The sequence below is a fragment of the Notolepis coatsorum genome, assembly GCF_963971535.1.
Source record: "Notolepis coatsorum genome assembly, chromosome: 14".
In the NCBI taxonomy this organism is placed as follows: Eukaryota; Metazoa; Chordata; class Actinopteri; order Aulopiformes; family Paralepididae; genus Notolepis; species Notolepis coatsorum.
The window spans coordinates 65,922,399-65,940,615 of record NC_140178.1 but is presented as its reverse complement, the minus strand read 5'-3'; the positions used below and the strand labels follow the sequence as shown (position 1 = coordinate 65,940,615).

The 18,217-nt window shown below is 48.8% G+C and overlaps 1 protein-coding gene across 1 annotated transcript in view; it reads left to right on the top strand.

Annotated features, from left to right (window-relative positions):
- Nucleotides 1–5,521: 5,521 nt before the first annotated feature.
- The window catches only part of ush1ga (Usher syndrome 1Ga (autosomal recessive)), a gene marked incomplete at its 5' end in the record, with an annotated part of 53,786 nt that continues 41,090 nt past the window's right edge, over nucleotides 5,522–18,217 (top strand). Inside the window, one exon of the mRNA XM_084328592.1 lies at nucleotides 5,522–5,685. Within this exon, the coding sequence (XP_084184718.1) occupies nucleotides 5,522–5,685 (164 nt within the window). The remainder of the gene's footprint in view (nucleotides 5,686–18,217) is intronic.

Genomic DNA, 18,217 nt, shown 5'->3' with positions numbered 1-18,217 from the left:
CTCTCTCTCTGTCTCTCTCTGTGTGTCTGTGTGTCTGTCTGGACTGGGCTCTCTCTCTCCCCTCAGGGTCAGTTGTGCTGGACTGGGTGCTCTCTCTTTCCTCAGAGTCAACTGCATAAGAAGAACATCAGCAATCAATAATAATGGCTTGAATTCATACAGCGTTTTTCAGCCTTTTGAAAACACCCAAAGTAGTAGTAGTAGTAGTAGTAGTAGTAGTAGTAGTAGTAGTAGTAGTAGTAGTAGTAGTAGTAGTAGTAGTAGTAGTAGTAGTAGTAGTAGTAGTAGTAGTAGTAGTAGTAGTAGTAGTTTATTCAGTCATCATCTCACACAATACAATATACACCATCATTTAACAATATTTGATTTTACAGTGACTGAGAAGGTACAGACTGAAGCAATGCTTATATAGCATATGCCTGTCCTATATTCTTAACAAAAATTTAAAAAATTAAGACTCCAAAACAGTATTCTAAAAGAAAATAGCAAAAAAAACAGTATTATTCACCCTTGTAGTTTTCAAAAATAGCTTTACAAACCATTTTCTTAAAAACCAAAAGCGACTCATTCTTAACTGTATATCAGCATTGTTCCACAAAGCGCTTCACAGAAACCATCAAGCATTCACACTCACACATACAGTACACATACATACACAGTCATACGCTACTGGTGGTTGTGAGCAGCATCAGCAAACACAGCTTCCCTGTGGCAGACTGACGGAATCATGTCTGCTATTCAGCGCCAACCACCATCAACAACCTTCATAAATACATTCAACATTAATGGAATAGGCTAACTACCAACTTAGCTGTAGCAGTTAGCTGTTATATGCAATCACATTTGTTTAACTACGGGGTAGTAGTTGACCTAGTTGTTAGCTTAAGCTAGTTAGCTGTGGTTATCTACAAACATGTAGATGAGACTAATCGAGAACATGGCTAACTGTTGGGAATTCTAAGGTACATCTTATTTAAGCATGTAAAATGGCAACTAATCAATTCAATCAATTAGATTACCAATATTATATCAACATGAAAATTTTAAAGGGAACATAATAGTATTTTATTTGAGTATTTAATATTATAATATTAGTAGCCAATTAATTTGCAGCCCGTCCTAGGTTCTGATTGGCTCTCTAGGTTAGCACTTTAGCTTCTGATGCTGTGGTGGGCACTAGTCCTAACATTGCTAACTAAACTTTTAGTCAGAGAAAAAACGTCACGAGTCACGACTATTTACGTCCACGTGCTGTAAGGAATCAGGAAAACGGAAAGCACATTGTCTTGTAATAGAATGACTGAAATCACTGCAAGAACTAGTATAGGCTAGCTAGCCCTCATGAACCGGCACACACCAACAGTAGAATATGCACTAGGCTACTGCACACACCTGTCATGTTACTGTTGGTTCCTTCCACTTGAACTTCATCATCATTAGCAGCAGCAGCTACTCTAACGCCAGCCCTTCCTCTACTAAACATGTCTGTAATTTTAGAACATTGTTCTGCATCTTTTACTAGCAATTCTAGCTTTTTCAGTTCCACCCTTTCTTTTTTTGCATTCTCCATTTCTGCGCTTCTAGGCCTACTCGCGGTTGGGAGGAAACGTGAATCTCATTCACTGATGTCTCATGTCTCATTCAAGACTGGCTAACAAAAGCATGTCTTTCACTTAACACCAAGAAAACAGTGTGTATGATGTTCACAAAGTCACCAGTAGAGGTCACTCACTCTAATGTGTTTCTGGGAGAGGCGGAGCTGGACATTGTACATTAATTCAAGTATCTTGGGGTCACATTGGACTCTACATTGACCTTCAAAAAGTAATGTGAAGAAAGTGACAAACACAGTCAAGTTTAACATCGAAAACTTCAGGCAGATCAGGCCCTGCCTGCCAGTTAATGCTGCAAGGATGTTTCTGCATTCAATGATTTTATCACACATCGAGTACTGTTTTATCAACTGGTCTCTTTCATATGTCACTACTCTTACACCAATAGAATTACTCTACAAAAAAGCCATAAAAGTATTTGATAGGAAACCAATTTCATTTCATCACTGTAATGTTTTAGAAAAAGTTTCGAGAATTTCCAAGTTTTCAAATATACTTGCTTCATGTACAAGGTTCTGCATGGACTTGCCCCTCCCCCATTGAATGAGTTCATCCAACAGAAAGCAGACACTGGCATTACCACCAGGGCCATCAGTAGAGGGGACTGTAAGGTGCCTTTTCGGTATACTACCATTGCAAAAACTGTGTTCTCTGTTAAAAGTGATAACTACTGGAATAGCCTACCAGTTGTGATTAGAGAGTGCCCTACATACTCCATGTTCAAGACCCATCTTAAACTGCATCTTAAGGCAAACCAGAACTGTGATCATTTTTTATCTGATTTAGTTTATGCAACTTGTTTATTGTTTTATTGCCGGCCCACACACTGGCCCACACACCGGCCCACATAATGGCCCACACACCGGCCCACATACGGCCCACACACTGGCCCACACACTACACCGGCCCACACACTGGCCCACACACTGGCCCACACACCGGCCCACACACTGGCCCACACACCGGCCCACACACCGGCCCACATACTGGCCCACATTAGTGGCCCACACACCGGCCCACAGACTGGCCCACATACTGGCCCACACACCGGCCCACACACCGGCCCACACACCGGCCCACACACCGGCCCACACACCGACTCACACACTGGCCCACACACCGGCACACACACTGGCCCACATTAGTGGCCCACACACCAACTCACACACCGGCCCACACACCGGCCCACAGACTGGCCCACATACTGGCCCACACACCGGCCCACACACCGTCCCACATACTGGCCCACACACTGGCCCACACACCGGCCCACACACCGACTCACACACTGGCCCACACACCGGCCCACACACTGGCCCACATTAGTGGCCCACACACCGACTCACACACTACACTGGCCCACACACCGGCCCACAGACTGGCCCACATTAGTGGCCCACACACCGACTCACACACTGGCCCACACACCGACTCACACACCGGCCCACACACCGGCCCACAGACTGGCCCACATACTGGCCCACACACCGGCCCACACACCGTCCCACATACTGGCCCACACACCGGCCCACACACCGTCCCACATACTGGCCCACACACCGGCCCACACACTGGCCCACACACTGGCCCACACACCGACTCACACACTGGCCCACACACCGGCCCACACACTGGCCCACATTAGTGGCCCACACACCGACTCACACACTGGCCCACACACCGGCCCACAGACTGGCCCACATTAGTGGCCCACACACCGACTCACACACTGGCCCACACACCGGCCCACACACCGGCCCACATTAGTGGCCCACACACCGACTCACACACTGGCCCACACACTGGCCCACACACTGGCCCACACACCGGCCCACATTAGTGGCCCACACACTGGCCCACACACTGGCCCAAAAAAAAAAGTAAAAAAAAAAAAAAAAGTACAATTTTTTTTTTTTTTTTTTTTTTTTTTTTGACCAGCCCACTTTGGTTCCGGCCCATCGGGATTCGTCCCGAACGTCCCGATGGCCAGTCCGCCACTGTGGTCAATACATACAGACACTGTGGTGAAAAAAGGCGAAGCAGCGCCTCTACCACTTGAGACAACTGAGGAAATACAGGGAAGGGAAGATACTCGTCCTTCTACTCTGGGGCTGTGGAGAGCATCCTGACTGGGAACATCACTGCCTGGTTTGGCAACTGCACTGCCCAGGACTACGGTTATTGCACTACCACCCCTGCAGGACTTGTATACCAGGAGGTGCAGATCCAGAGCCTGCAGAATAGTGAAGGACCCTCACCACCCCAACAACAGCCTGTTCAAGCTGTATGTCAGGCAAGCGCCTCCGTACATGCAGCAAAAACAGAGAGACTCCGACTCAGCTTCTTCCCCCAGGCCATCAGAACACTGAACACTGATCTCTCCACACACATGAACACACACACACACATCCTCACTTGCACTCTCTCACACACCCCACACAATACACTACAAAAAAGGTAACTTTAAAAACATAACTGTATATTTGTATATTATTGTATATAGTACTCATTAACTTTATTTCTTAAGCTTAGCATTGTATTTTATTCGTATTACTTTTTATCATGTCTATTCTATTTTATTATTTGTATTTTTGCACAATCGAGGCGGGCATGGCCACCTTTATTTCACTACATGTAAATGTATGTATGTATGTGATGAATAAAACTCTTGAATCTTACTGTATGTCAGGCTACTCTTTGTTATTGTCTGATCTGTCCCGTAGCACTGAATGTTCTGTCTGTCTGTCCTTTTCTCATGTTCTTCATGTACCCGACATTTTACATCCAGGTAGCATACATTTGATGGTTCTCCCTTTTATTTCTATATAGCTTTAGGAGAGAGAGAGATGGTGTGTGTTTATACAGTATGTTAATTTAACTGAACTGGGACACAAAAATAATGTAAATTCTTAAAACTGTGACATTCGCCTTTAAGTCGATCACTAGGGCTACTGAAAACAAGGGGTTGGTGCCCTTGAAAGATATTGAAATATATGTTATTTTTGAAAAACTGGAAATCTTCAGAAAGGTTTTGAGATTTATGCTGGAATCAGTTTTAAATAAAAAAACTAATTTAAAACTAATCAAATGTGGATAAAATATTCATCCACATTATCCATATTTATCAATAATGATTCGTCAATAATGACAGCTACTTGGCTTGAATAGGGCCAAAGGTGTTCTATGGGGCTTACTATGTGTAAGTTTCAGCAGTCTTACTGTCTAAGAACTTCTAAGCTAGCGACCACTACTCCCTGTTGTCTGCTGTAGTGTCAACAATACCATTCCTCCCAGCCATCAGGCTCTTGATTCACCTGCATTCATTGTGGGGACCAGTCTAGTAAATATTGTTCTTCTGAAATATAAACAAACTACTGCTCTGCATATTTCAATAAAACAGACAATTATAAGTCAAGTGTGCGTGTTTATTGCATGGAATGTTTGGGGAGTGGTTACTTGCTGCTTTAATGGATCAAATTATAAACAGTATGTGAAAAGTTGACAGTTTGCCAAACTGAAACTACACCTCAAGTGTGAAACAGTTCCATGATCATTTGAAAATGACAATATTAGCAGTAGCTATACCTTTGACACAGAAACATATAACAATGAGTAACATTGATGTATAGTGTTTGTACATGGTTTATACTTCAGAAGTATGACATTTAGAATTGGAGCCGCTTGATGATACTGGCCACCGGGAGCACTGTGGACCAACCAAAGAATTCTATATCGAGTTTAACCCGTGCGCATCTTTGGTGTCCCCTGGATACCGACGCATTCGGCTCTATCTCTCGTGCGAACGTGGGACGGTAGGACAGGTTTCCTCAGCCTCTCAGTGCCCCTAGACGGCTAGATGACGATGGTGATCAAGCGGAATAAGGACGAGGATCCATTCATCTTGTACCATGAATGACAGGTACCATAAGGCGGCCCGGGATGGCTACCTTGACCTGCTGAAGGAGGCGACTCGGAAAGATCTTAACGCACCGGACGAGGATGGTATGACACCGACGTTATGGGCTGCTTATCACGGCAACCTGGAGGCTCTGCGGCTGATCGTGGGCAGGGGGTGTGTATTAAACTTCACTCTTATTCAAATATATAACACAAGCCCCATCTATGCTACCAATGCATGCGCATACAACCACCACCACCACCACCACCAACAGCCTACTATTCATTGGCAAACCCGTTCATGGGCTTCGTATCGTAACAATACACCACTGGCATGTAGGTCAGCCTCTGCACTTGCAAGGCGTCACAAAGTACAGTAGCCTGTCCAGTCAAATGCTCTGACGGATGCCAAGTAAATAAACCGGTCCTGACTGAGGTACAGTGCCTCAGGCGTCGCCAAATATGGGCTCTGCCCACGAGGCACAGCCATGATAGTGGTGGTGGTGGTGGCGCAGATAAGACAAGCCCACTTTAACCCTCCTCCTATTATGTTGAAATTAATATGTTTTATATTTGGAGTCAAATTAACACCAGTAAATTATGGTTATTATTGGTTTAGCTAGTCTCTAGTGATAATCGAATAACCCTAATAGGGTTAGACGTGAATCCCTTTACATCTTCCACTTAACAATTTTTGGGGGGGTATTATAAGGGCTCTATAGTAGTACTATTATCTTCAATAACATTTGGAAAGGGTCTTTCATCATTAAGGGTATAACATTAACAATTATTATTATTATTATTATTATTATTATTATTATTATTATTATTATTATTATTATTATTATTATTATTATTATTATTATTATTATTATATTATTATTATTATTATTATTATTATTATTATTATTATTATTATTATTATTATTATTATTATTATTATTATTATTATTATTATTATACCCAAAAGAGACAACACACACCTGGTGGTTTGACCACAGAGCCACAGGGTCAGCCTCAAGGGACCCATTCTCATCAGGACCGAGATTCACTTTCCAGAGTAGGAGTACTGATCTAGGGTCAGTAATTGTGACCTCTTGTCTTTATGCCCTTATTTGATGTAACTGAGTGAAGGGGACTTCTACTCTTTGCGATAGGCGTCCTGGGTTCTTTAACGACCGAGATTCAGTCAGGAGTATACTAAGCATGTGTAGCAGGGTGGATTATCCCTGCTTCGTGGGAACGGGTGTGCACAGTCACTGGGTAGCGAGACACAGTAGATCTCTGGCTAGCTGCACCTCCGTTTTTGGGTCTGGAGCGTCCACTGGAGGCTGGCAGCGGGAGTGGATGGGGCCCGGGATTTACCAACCTGGTCCGGTACTCTGGTCTTCCTCTCCCTTCCAGGGCGGTCAGCAGTACTCCCCAACACGCTCTCACTTTCCCCAATTACTCCTCTAACCCTCCCACACCTAGTGACTGAATTGTAAATAAATAACTTGGTTCCCCCCGCAAACTGTGCTGAAGGGTCTGCAATTAGGTAAAATTAGACCTAAAATAATCCCCCTTTAAGTTAATATGTGGGAGTTAAGTTATTATTTACCACATAATGTTACACTGTCTGCCTATTGATGGCATCTCAGGTTATATGACGGTGCTGCCATCTAGTGGGCCAGAGGTGGTTTAGTGATGCGTCACTTCCTCTAGGATACGTGTTGTTGACGTTGAACTTGACCGGACACGCAAGAGAGCGGACGTACACACAGCGTTGCTCTCGTTAACGTTATAGTTTGACGGTGACCAAGTATGTAAAGTGGCTTACCAAGCGGACATTATACCACCAAGAGAGAGTGAGTTTTAGTACCCAGCTAATTTGATGTTTAGTAAACGTCTGGGATTAGCATATTTCAGCGGACTATAGTATTCCCCATCTATCGTTACCAGTTAGCCGAAGCTAGCTAGCTCGGCGCTAATACCTAAAGTAGATTCGGCTCATGCTTCGATAGCTGCTCTATACTGGACATATCAGTCGATATATAACACAGACCAGAGAACATTTAGATAGTGTCTGTGTCGCTGTAAAAGGACACAACTAGTCCTAAGAAGTAGCCATAGCAGTAGCCTGTGGTACAGAGGGGACCAGCGTGTCTGCAGCAGCTGTCGGCGTGCGCCGTGCAGCACCACGGAGCGGAGCGAGACACTCGGACCACCACAGCGGAGCATCTGGTCTGCAGGAGCAGACTGGTGGTGCCTATTGGACCGGGCAGCGTCTTCCCGCCCTCATCAACACGCAGCGGTCTACTACTCCTCATCACCTCCATCTCTCTCATCCTGCAGAGGGAATTGTTCCTCTGTCACAGTGGTAACCGCGGCAACGTTTGGCCAGAACACTTTAATAGAACTATTTGGGCGCCCATCTAAATTTAGTAATAGTATTTAATTAGGCTTTGTGTAATGTGATAACAATATTTTGTATGTATCTTTTTCCCCTTTTTGCTTATATAAAAGCATTATGATTCAAACAGTTTCCTCGCTCTTTCTAGTTTAGGTGACTCCATTTTAAGTTATTCACTCAGTTGTGTATTTGGTACAATTAGTTTAAGAGTTAAGGCATCCTACCACACCCCCCTAAGGTGATAATTATATACAGTCCTCTAAGCTCCCGCACAATTTGGTCACTTCGAGCCGGATTTAAACCAGATAGGATGTCACAAAAGAGCGAGGTAGGTTCAAAGGGTCCCCCCCCCCTTCCCTGAAGGGAAGACACGTGCTCCTAGGGAGCGTAGATTACCCTCCCGACTAGATGACTGTGTCCTGGGTACACCCAGTAGCCCTAGTTCGGAGAGCAATCAGCATGTGCTAAACACATCAGCTGACCGGACAGTAGGGGACTTTACAACCCAGACGGCAGGCACACCCCAGCTAGTAGAGGGTGCTGCTGCCACACCACAGTTAGATCAGACGGCAGGCACACCCCAGCTAGTAGAGGGTGCTGCTGCCACACCGCAGTTAGATCAGACTCTGAGAACAGAGTCAGACCCGACTGACACCCCCCAGCGGCCTGAAGAGAAGAAGAGACACCAGGTGGCAGTCTCGTGTAGTAAAGACATAACTACCTTCTCGCCACTGGATACCGCCAACCAAGATGAGTATGATGAGCAAGATGAGCCTGAAGAAGAAGAGGAGAGTGACTCCGCTGAAAACGACTCGCAACCTGGAGAGGATATTAATCCCCCAGACAGAGTGGAGCCACGCGGCAGGCAGGACTTCAATCACTTCCAACCGGGAGAGTTCTTCCTAGACACTCGCAGAACTAGTAGGCCCCCCAGCAGAGCACAAAGCAGAGGGAGCGTTACCAGCCAAACAGGATTCATATTCCAATGCATGCAACAACAACGCGAAGATGCGCTCGACAGAGAGAGAAGAGCCGCGGAAGCACTGGAGCGGGAGCGCGATAGAGCGGCAGCCCAGGCCTTGGAGTACACCCGGCTCGCTACCGCCCAACTGCAATCGGCCTCTGCCTCCAGGCAATCATCAAGAGCATCCACTAGGAATAACTCACCCCAGCGCCGCCAGCCTGAAAGGGAGGAGCACCCGGCTACGTATCCCCGACCCCGAAGAAGGGACAAGGCCGACTCCGAAGACCTGGAAAGGCGACTGGCTCGTCTGCAGGAGGAATATACGGCACCAAGAGAGGTGCCACCCCGCTCTCAATGTGAGCAGCTACCCGCCACACACAGAGCAACCTCCAGATCCCATCAACATTGGCCTGTAACTGCACCGGCCCCTAGGTACGACCCGCTCCCACAGCGCCCACCAGGGAGCGCCATCCCATTCTTCAAAGACAATTCTAGAAGTCAGTACCATGACATGAGGATGTGTCTGGAGTTCCTCCTGGGCGCCGCCAACCACAGCGAGCAACAGAAGTTCCTCGAGCTGTCTATGCACTGTACGCTGCCTGCGGCCAAGCTCATATGCACTGCCAACGCATACTCCCCCACCCCCTATACTTCGTCTCTCCAGGCCCTGGACGAGCGCTGGGGACGCCCGTGGGACCACATATTGGAGGAGATCCACGAGCTGGGAGAAATGGCAGACATAAAGGACGACCACGCCCTGGACGCATACTCCTTGAAGGTACAGGCTCTGGTGAGCCTCCTGACGTTCCAAGGAGCCGCCGGCCGCACTGAGCTCTATGCAGGCTCCAACGTAGAACGCTTCGTCAGGAAGCTTCCAAAGGAAAGGGAAGAGAGGTTCCGACGGGAACACGAGCGTCTCCACCCCCAACAGCCACTGTCTACCCTGATGGAGCTCTCAGAGTTCCTGAAGTCGGAGATGAGGCACATCCGCCTCCCCAAGCGGGAAGAGCCGAGAGGCAGTGGACGAGACAAGTCCGACCGAACGGGGCGGCCCGTTAGGGTGCTGACCACCGTACATGAAACCAGATCAAAGGAGCACCAAGGGCCCCCGAAAGGCCAACGAGGCTTCTCCTCCCAGAAGAAAGGAGAGAAGAAGACTCCGCCGCCATGCCAGTGCTGCACAGAGGTCCACTGGCTAGACAACTGTCCCGTGTTCAAGGAGAAGACTACAGAGGAAAAGAAACAGTGGATAATAGAGAATAAGCGGTGCTGGAAGTGCGCCCGTGAGCACAGAGCAAAGGACTGCACCCTCAAGGGACCCTGCAGACAGAGCGGGTGCGGGAAGATCCACCTCACGGCCCTCCACGACCTCAACAATAGAGACGACAAGGCTAAGCCTTATGTGGCGGAAGTCCGTGATGAGCCCTCTAGAGAGCTACGCAACTACTACGTGGGTCCCGTGAGAGGCAGCACTCCCCGCGTGCTGTTGAAGATTGTGCCGGTGGTCCTGCGGAACCGCAACAAGACTCTGGAGACCTACGCGGTTATTGACGATGGCTCGGAGCGCACGCTGCTGATGCGTGAGGCTGCCATCGCCCTTGGACTCGTGGGCGACGCAGAGGAGCTGGATCTCCTCACCATCCAACCAGGGCGCACCACTATTCAAGGAGAAAGTGTGGCCCTCACCCTCACACCGGCCGGACGGCCGAAGGAAGTCTTCAAAGTGAGCCGCGTATTCACAGCTGCCGGGTTGTACCTCTCCAGTTACGGCTACCCGATGGAGTCCCTCATGAAGAGGTACCCACATCTCCGTAATCTGGGGATCAACGCTGAAATGGAGGTGAAGCCCACCCTCCTGCTCGGCTCCGATAATGTGAACCTCACTTTACCCAAGCACATCATCCCGGGTCCACCCGGATGTCCCGTCGCCCTGGAGACTCCGCTAGGCTGGACCCTGCAGGGCCCCATCAGTCTAAGATATCTGAACGCCCGTCAGACCCACTGCCTCTTCATTGGAGCGGGGCACGAAGACGAGGCATTGCTGGAGAATGTTCAGAGGTTATGGCAGCTGGACATTGCTCCATACAAAAACGAGAAGATACACACTCGCTCCAAAGAAGATAAGGCGGCGATGGATCTTCTCCAAGCCAAGACCAAGCGTGTCTGCGTGCGCGGTGTCCTCAGATACACCACACCGCTCTTGAGAAGAGAGCCCATGCCGACCTTCAAGGTTCCCCCAGGAGTAGCGAAGCCGTGTCTGCTTAGCACTGAAAGAAGACTCAGCAGAGACCCCGAGACGGCTGCCGCCTACGCCACAGAAATGAGCAAGCTCATAGAGTCTGGACTCGTCAGGAGGCTGAAGCCTGAGGAGGCGGAAAGGAGTACCGAGTCATGGTACCTTCCACACCATAACGTTAAGCACAACGGAAAGAACAGAGTGGTCTTTAATTGCAGCTTTCAAGTGCGCCAGCAGAACCTCAACCGCTATCTCCTGCCCGGTCCGACTCTGACCCCTCCTCTCCTCGGAGTCATGGTGTGCTTCCGACGACAGAAGACCGCCGTCAGTGGCGACATCAAACGCATGTTCCATCAGGTGTGTTTGCTCGACGAAGATAAGCCACTCATGAGGTTCTTGTGGAGAGAAAACCCAGACGACCCGGAACCGTCCATCTATCAGTGGGAGGTGCTGCCCTTCGGGACGACCTGCAGCCCGTGTTGCGCCACCTACGCCCTGCAGCTTCATGTCGACGACGGCGCCGCACCCCCCGGAGTCTCCGATGCTGTCCACCACAGTTTCTATGTGGACAACTGCCTCCACAGCGTGGAGACCGCGGAAGAGGCCTACAAGCTGGTGCATGACATACGCACCTTCCTGGCCACCGCTGGCTTTGAGGTCCGCCAGTGGGCCACCAACGACCCTGAGGTCGTCCGAGACCTCCCAGACGAAGCGAAGGCTGACAGCAGCGAGACCTGGCTCTCCCAGTCAAGTGAGGACGCCCAGGAAATTACTCTGGGTCTCCTCTGGCGTTTCAAGTCTGACACCCTGTGTTACCGGCAAAAGAAAATCGAAACTCGCCATTACATAACCAGGAGGTCGATCTACAGTACTCTGGCGAGTCAATATGACCCGTTGGGTTACATCAACCCCTACACGACTTGTGCCAAGGCTCTGGTCAGCGAGCTGTGGACTGAGGCGAAGGGATGGGATGACCCCCTACCAGAGACACTCGGGGCGAAGTGGAAGAAGTGGGAAGAAGAGCTCCCCACCCTCCAACAGATCGAGTTTCCCAGGAGCTACTTTCCCTCGAGCGTCAGTCTGACCGGCAGCCAGCTCTCCCTTCATGTATTCTGTGACGCGTCTGAGAAGGCATATGGTGCAGTAGCGTACCTGCGCGCGGTGGAGCCCGACGACACAGTCCACGTCTCCTTCATTCTTGCACGCTCAAGAGTTGCACCCAAGAAGCAGCAATCCATTCCCCGGCTGGAGCTCTGCGCAGCTCTAAGTGGAGCCCAGTTGGGAAAGATGCTGAAGGAAGAGCTGCACCTCCCCCTTCACGCGGTGTCGATGTGGTCTGACTCCACAACAGTCATCCAGTGGATCCAGTCGACTTCGTGCAGATATAAAGTATTCGTAGGAACAAGGGTGACAGAGATCCAAGAGCTTGTGGGGATCAGCTGCTGGCGATACGTTTCGACAGATGTCAACCCGGCGGACGTGATCACCAGAGGTGCGACCCTCGAGGAATTGGCACGTCCCAACCTCTACCACCGTGGACCCGACTACCTACGCAAGCCAGAAGAAGACTGGCCTTCTCCTCCGAACTTGGAGAACGCAGAGGTGGAGGTGGAACTTAAGAAGTCCATCTTCTGCGGCCTCACTGGACTCCAAGACCCTTCAAATACTGACGGTCCCAAGGTTGAGGATTGCCAGACCCTAGAAGAGCTCCAAGTACGTACCTTCCACCACCGGAACCCCGGTCCCGGAGACCCGACCCCTCTCAGCGCTGACGACTACGCCACAGATGAGATCATGTTGCTGCAGAGGGTGCAGTGGGAGGTCTTCCAGATCGAGATGGCGTGCTTGGGACGGAAGATGGAGCTACCAAGAGACAGCAAGCTGAGGCTACTGGCCCCCGAACTGGACGAGAAAGACCTCATACGTGTCGGAGGCCGCCTACGACGGGCTCAGGGCCTCACTGAGGACAGCAAACACCCCATCCTACTCCCCTCGAAGCATCCGGTGACTAACTTGGTGATTTGTCACTATGACACCAAATTGTATCACCCTGGAGCGGAGCGGCTCTTCGCGGAGCTCAGGAGAAGGTTCTGGATACTTCGCGGCCGGGAGGCTGTGCGGCGTTACCAACGGTCATGCACAGACTGCCAGAAGCTCAGAGCCCAACCCATCATGCCACGAATGGCTGACCTCCCATCCTGCCGCCTCCGTCTCCAAGAAGCGCCCTTCCACAACACGGGCATGGACTGCTTCGGGCCCTTCACCATCAAGGCGGAGATCGGGAGAGCAACAGCTAAGAGATGGGGAATCATCTTCAAGTGCCTCACCACGAGAGCCGTCCATCTCGAGGTGCTGGCTGAAATGACAACAGACAGCTTCCTCCAGTCATTCCGTCGATTTACTGGAAGGAGAGGGCGACCCCATACCTTATGGTCTGATCACGGGACGAATTTCAAGGGAGGAGAAGCTGAACTCATCAAGAGTTACCACCAGATGAGTGAGGAGTTGAGGGACGAGCTGGCCTCCCAACAGGTCACCTTCTCCTACAACCCTCCAAATGCACCCCACTTCGGTGGAACGTGGGAGAGAGAGGTCAAGTCAGTAAAGGCTGCTCTAGCAGCCGCGCTCAGAGGACAGGTTCCGAAGGCAGAGGTCTTCAACACCGTGCTGGTGGAGATTGAAGCCATTCTGAATTCCAAGCCACTGGGGTACGTCAATAGCGACGCGGCCGATCTCGACCCCATAACACCCAACAGCCTTTTGATGGGGCGGCGAGACGCGGCCCTTCCCTTTGCGGTCTACGCCTCCACCGAGATCATCGGCAGAAGACAATGGAGGTATAGTCAGGCTTTAGCCGACCAATTCTGGAAGAGGTTCACCACCGAATATCTCCCATCGCTGCAAGGCCGCCGCAAGTGGATCACTGAAAGAGGCAACCTAGAACCAGGAACCCCAGTCATGATCGTGGATCAGGCGCTTCCCCGAGCCCGCTGGCTCACCGGAAGGGTGAAGAGTGTGGTAAAAGGGCAAGACGGAAGAGTCCGCTCTGCTATCGTGGATGTCGGAGGAAGAACATACCACAGACCAGTGGCTCGACTGATCCGACTACCCCCGTACTCTGACTCTGACCAGCCTGAGTGACTACTAGACATTCAGCAGACCTCAGTACTGATTAGCGCCGCAAATCAGGGGGCGGCTGTGCTGAAGGGTCTGCAATTAGGTAAAATTAGACCTAAAATAATCCCCCTTTAAGTTAATATGTGGGAGTTAAGTTATTATTTACCACATAATGTTACACTGTCTGCCTATTGATGGCATCTCAGGTTATATGACGGTGCTGCCATCTAGTGGGCCAGAGGTGGTTTAGTGATGCGTCACTTCCTCTAGGATACGTGTTGTTGACGTTGAACTTGACCGGACACGCAAGAGAGCGGACGTACACACAGCGTTGCTCTCGTTAACGTTATAGTTTGACGGTGACCAAGTATGTAAAGTGGCTTACCAAGCGGACATTATACCACCAAGAGAGAGTGAGTTTTAGTACCCAGCTAATTTGATGTTTAGTAAACGTCTGGGATTAGCATATTTCAGCGGACTATAGTATTCCCCATCTATCGTTACCAGTTAGCCGAAGCTAGCTAGCTCGGCGCTAATACCTAAAGTAGATTCGGCTCATGCTTCGATAGCTGCTCTATACTGGACATATCAGTCGATATATAACACAGACCAGAGAACATTTAGATAGTGTCTGTGTCGCTGTAAAAGGACACAACTAGTCCTAAGAAGTAGCCATAGCAGTAGCCTGTGGTACAGAGGGGACCAGCGTGTCTGCAGCAGCTGTCGGCGTGCGCCGTGCAGCACCACGGAGCGGAGCGAGACACTCGGACCACCACAGCGGAGCATCTGGTCTGCAGGAGCAGACTGGTGGCGCCTATTGGACCGGGCAGTGTCTTCCCGCCCTCATCAACATGCAGCGGTCTACTACTCCTCATCACCTCCATCTCTCTCATCCTGCAGAGGGAATTGTTCCTCTGTCACAGTGGTAACCGCGGCAACGTTTGGCCAGAACACTTTAATAGAACTATTTGGGCGCCCATCTAAATTTAGTAATAGTATTTAATTAGGCTTTGTGTAATGTGATAACAATATTTTGTATGTATCTTTTTCCCCTTTTTGCTTATATAAAAGCATTATGATTAGAGATGTTCCGATACCATTTTTTCCTTTCCGATCCGATTCCGATACCTAAGCTTTGGGTATCGGCCGATACCGATACTTATCCGATACCAGTGCATACATAAAAAAAATAAAAAATAAAAAAAATAAAATATTATATAAATTTTTTATAAATATAATTTTTTTTTTTTAACAAATACTGTTTTATATATACTGTTTTTTTGTAATAACTAGAAAGTAATGGTATTTATTCAACAACAGGTGATTGTATAGATTTGTATTAGTATCATTAATCAATGAGTATGGGGCTTCAGCACTGCAGATATACCCTACTCCAATGATCCACACGGACATTATACGTTGCTGCACTCGCTACCCACTGGCTCTGCAGATATACCCTACTCAGTCTGTCTACAAGGCTCCGTTTCAGTAGCAGTCGATCTGTTGTGATTTTTGCACAATAAATATTCAACATTCTCCTTTGAGACTCCGCCTCAGACTCTTATCATTTGGCACTAAAAGCTAAACATTGTCACCGATATGGCTGTCCGCAACATGTCATTAATTGTGTACGCGAGGTGGTCTCAATGACGACACCAACGTGAGCTAAGTTAGCATAGCATGAGCTGTCGGTATATGAAAAGACTGTAACGTTACTGGTGACATTGTGATTTAACGAATACTCCTTTGCCAACTTGCTGTACTTTGCTTGCAGGTCTGCAGCCATTATTGCTGGATTATATGAATAGCCCCAACTTTAGCCAAGGTAATGTTAAAGCTAGCTTTCGGTTAGCCGTTCAATGCTAATAACACCAGCCACCAAGCGAACCCATGAGCTCGCCGTCAACACCGCTCTGTCGGGACGATGACATTTAAGAAAGTATCTGCTGTTAAAATGACAAATGGCATTGACACTTTAATCGATTAAGCACACGTTTGTTTTATAATGCTTACTCAACAGACCACAGTGTTGTTGATAAATGACGTCATATGGTATCGGAGCGCAGCATTAGAGGGTACTCGCCGATACCGATACCAGCATTTTAGCCAGTATCGGCGGCTTTTCCGATACCAGTATCGGTATCGGAACAACTCTAATTATGATTCAAACAGTTTCCTCGCTCTTTCTAGTTTAGGTGACTCCATTTTAAGTTATTCACTCAGTTGTGTATTTGGTACAATTAGTTTAAGAGTTAAGGCATCCTACCACACCCCCCTAAGGTGATAATTATATACAGTCCTCTAAGCTCCCGCACAAGTACCCTCCCTCGTTGACACTAGAAACCTTACAGTAGGAAAGGGAAGGTTGAATAGGAAGGGGTTAATCGTAGTAACGTTACCCACACCAAAATGGTTAAGCCTGGGCACAAGAAGAGACACGCACACAGAACCCCAGTCAATGTTTTATATTAATTAATACGGTGCAGGTACAACGATTTAGTCAGGATAGTCAATTAGAATAAATCCCTACTATTACTCCGACTGTAACTCAACACCTTATAACCACCTATATTGTACACCCACCTCTGGGTTCCTATCAGGAATAATGTGGTTCAAATGTGTTCGACTCATCACCCACGTCTGGGTCAGTTCCATGTACATTACCTCTCTAATGCATAATTATGGAGTCACAGGTCTAGAACCCCCCCAAAGGGAAAGGATTAATTGAATGGGAAATTATTATACAAGAATCACACATTATCACACTCAAAGGAAATAAAAAATGTGGGCCCACAATACCAAACAAAAGTCCTATACTAATGCCGGCATATATTGTTGATGGGGTACCCCTATGAACTGTAGTTAGCAACGTTAGCTTCGCCCGCAGGCCGCATCACACTGTGTACTGTGCAATAAGATCCTGGGCACCGAAGCCCTAATATACTCAACCAAGATGGCGGCCTCGCCGCGCCACCACCGTCCGGATAGCAAGATGGCGTTGAACGCTCTCGGCACGGGCGCTAGCAAGCGGGGCTGGAGCAGAGGGGCAGTAGTGGGCTGAGAGCACGTGCTGGGTGATGGCGACCTCTGCTGGTCGGGACGAACTCCCGTGTTGACTGAGGACAGCCGGTGCAGAGCCGACGTTGACGCCGGTGAAGACTGGTTGTAGACAGCCGGTGCTGGGTCGACGCACATTCATAAACTTGCCCTCACTGACACTGAAGCTACACTCTGGGTCCCAAACAGCCCTCCTGCTAGCCGTGATATTTAATAACGCAGGGTGTCTCTAAACACCGGTCCTCTTCACGCCACGCTGGCGGGGCACCTCACTAGAGGGAATATCTTTAACTTAAGCCACACTTGGCTATACCGCCTTTCTTCTAGGATAACTCGTTGTATATCACTAGGGTTATTCAGTGGGGAAAACATGCAATGCTCCACTACGATTACTTCTCTAAAATAACCCGTCACATACTCAAGTTCAGTTCGTCCGCCCGTGTGTTCCACAACGGGGGCTCTCCGAGACACGTCTGTTCACAACAAAGTCCAAACTCGAAGAGGCTCGTCTTCCCTCTTCCGCCTCCATTTACTTGCTTCCCCGGCTCTCTGGTACGCTCTCTGCCTGCCACCGCCCCCTGCTGGTCGCCAACTAGCCACACAGGGAAACTGGGTGAGTGAATATGGTCCAGTGATACTGTTCATAATCCATATTCCAGCGGGTAGAACAAGAAGGAGCCTGCATCATTGTTCGAGGGAATACTAATTAGAACGTCTTGGTGCACCAGGGGAGATAAAAAGGCAAGTCAGCACTTCTGAATAATAGCCATATTTTCAGGGTGCTACATTTCCCCCCACTTTGAACTTGCTAAGTCCTCTGCAAGTTAACTCAATGAAACACCAACCAACGCATGCATGAAAACGGTCCTGAGACCAACAGTTTCACGCATAGATCGACAATCACACATTATGCTAACAGTTTCACACACTCCTTCATGAGT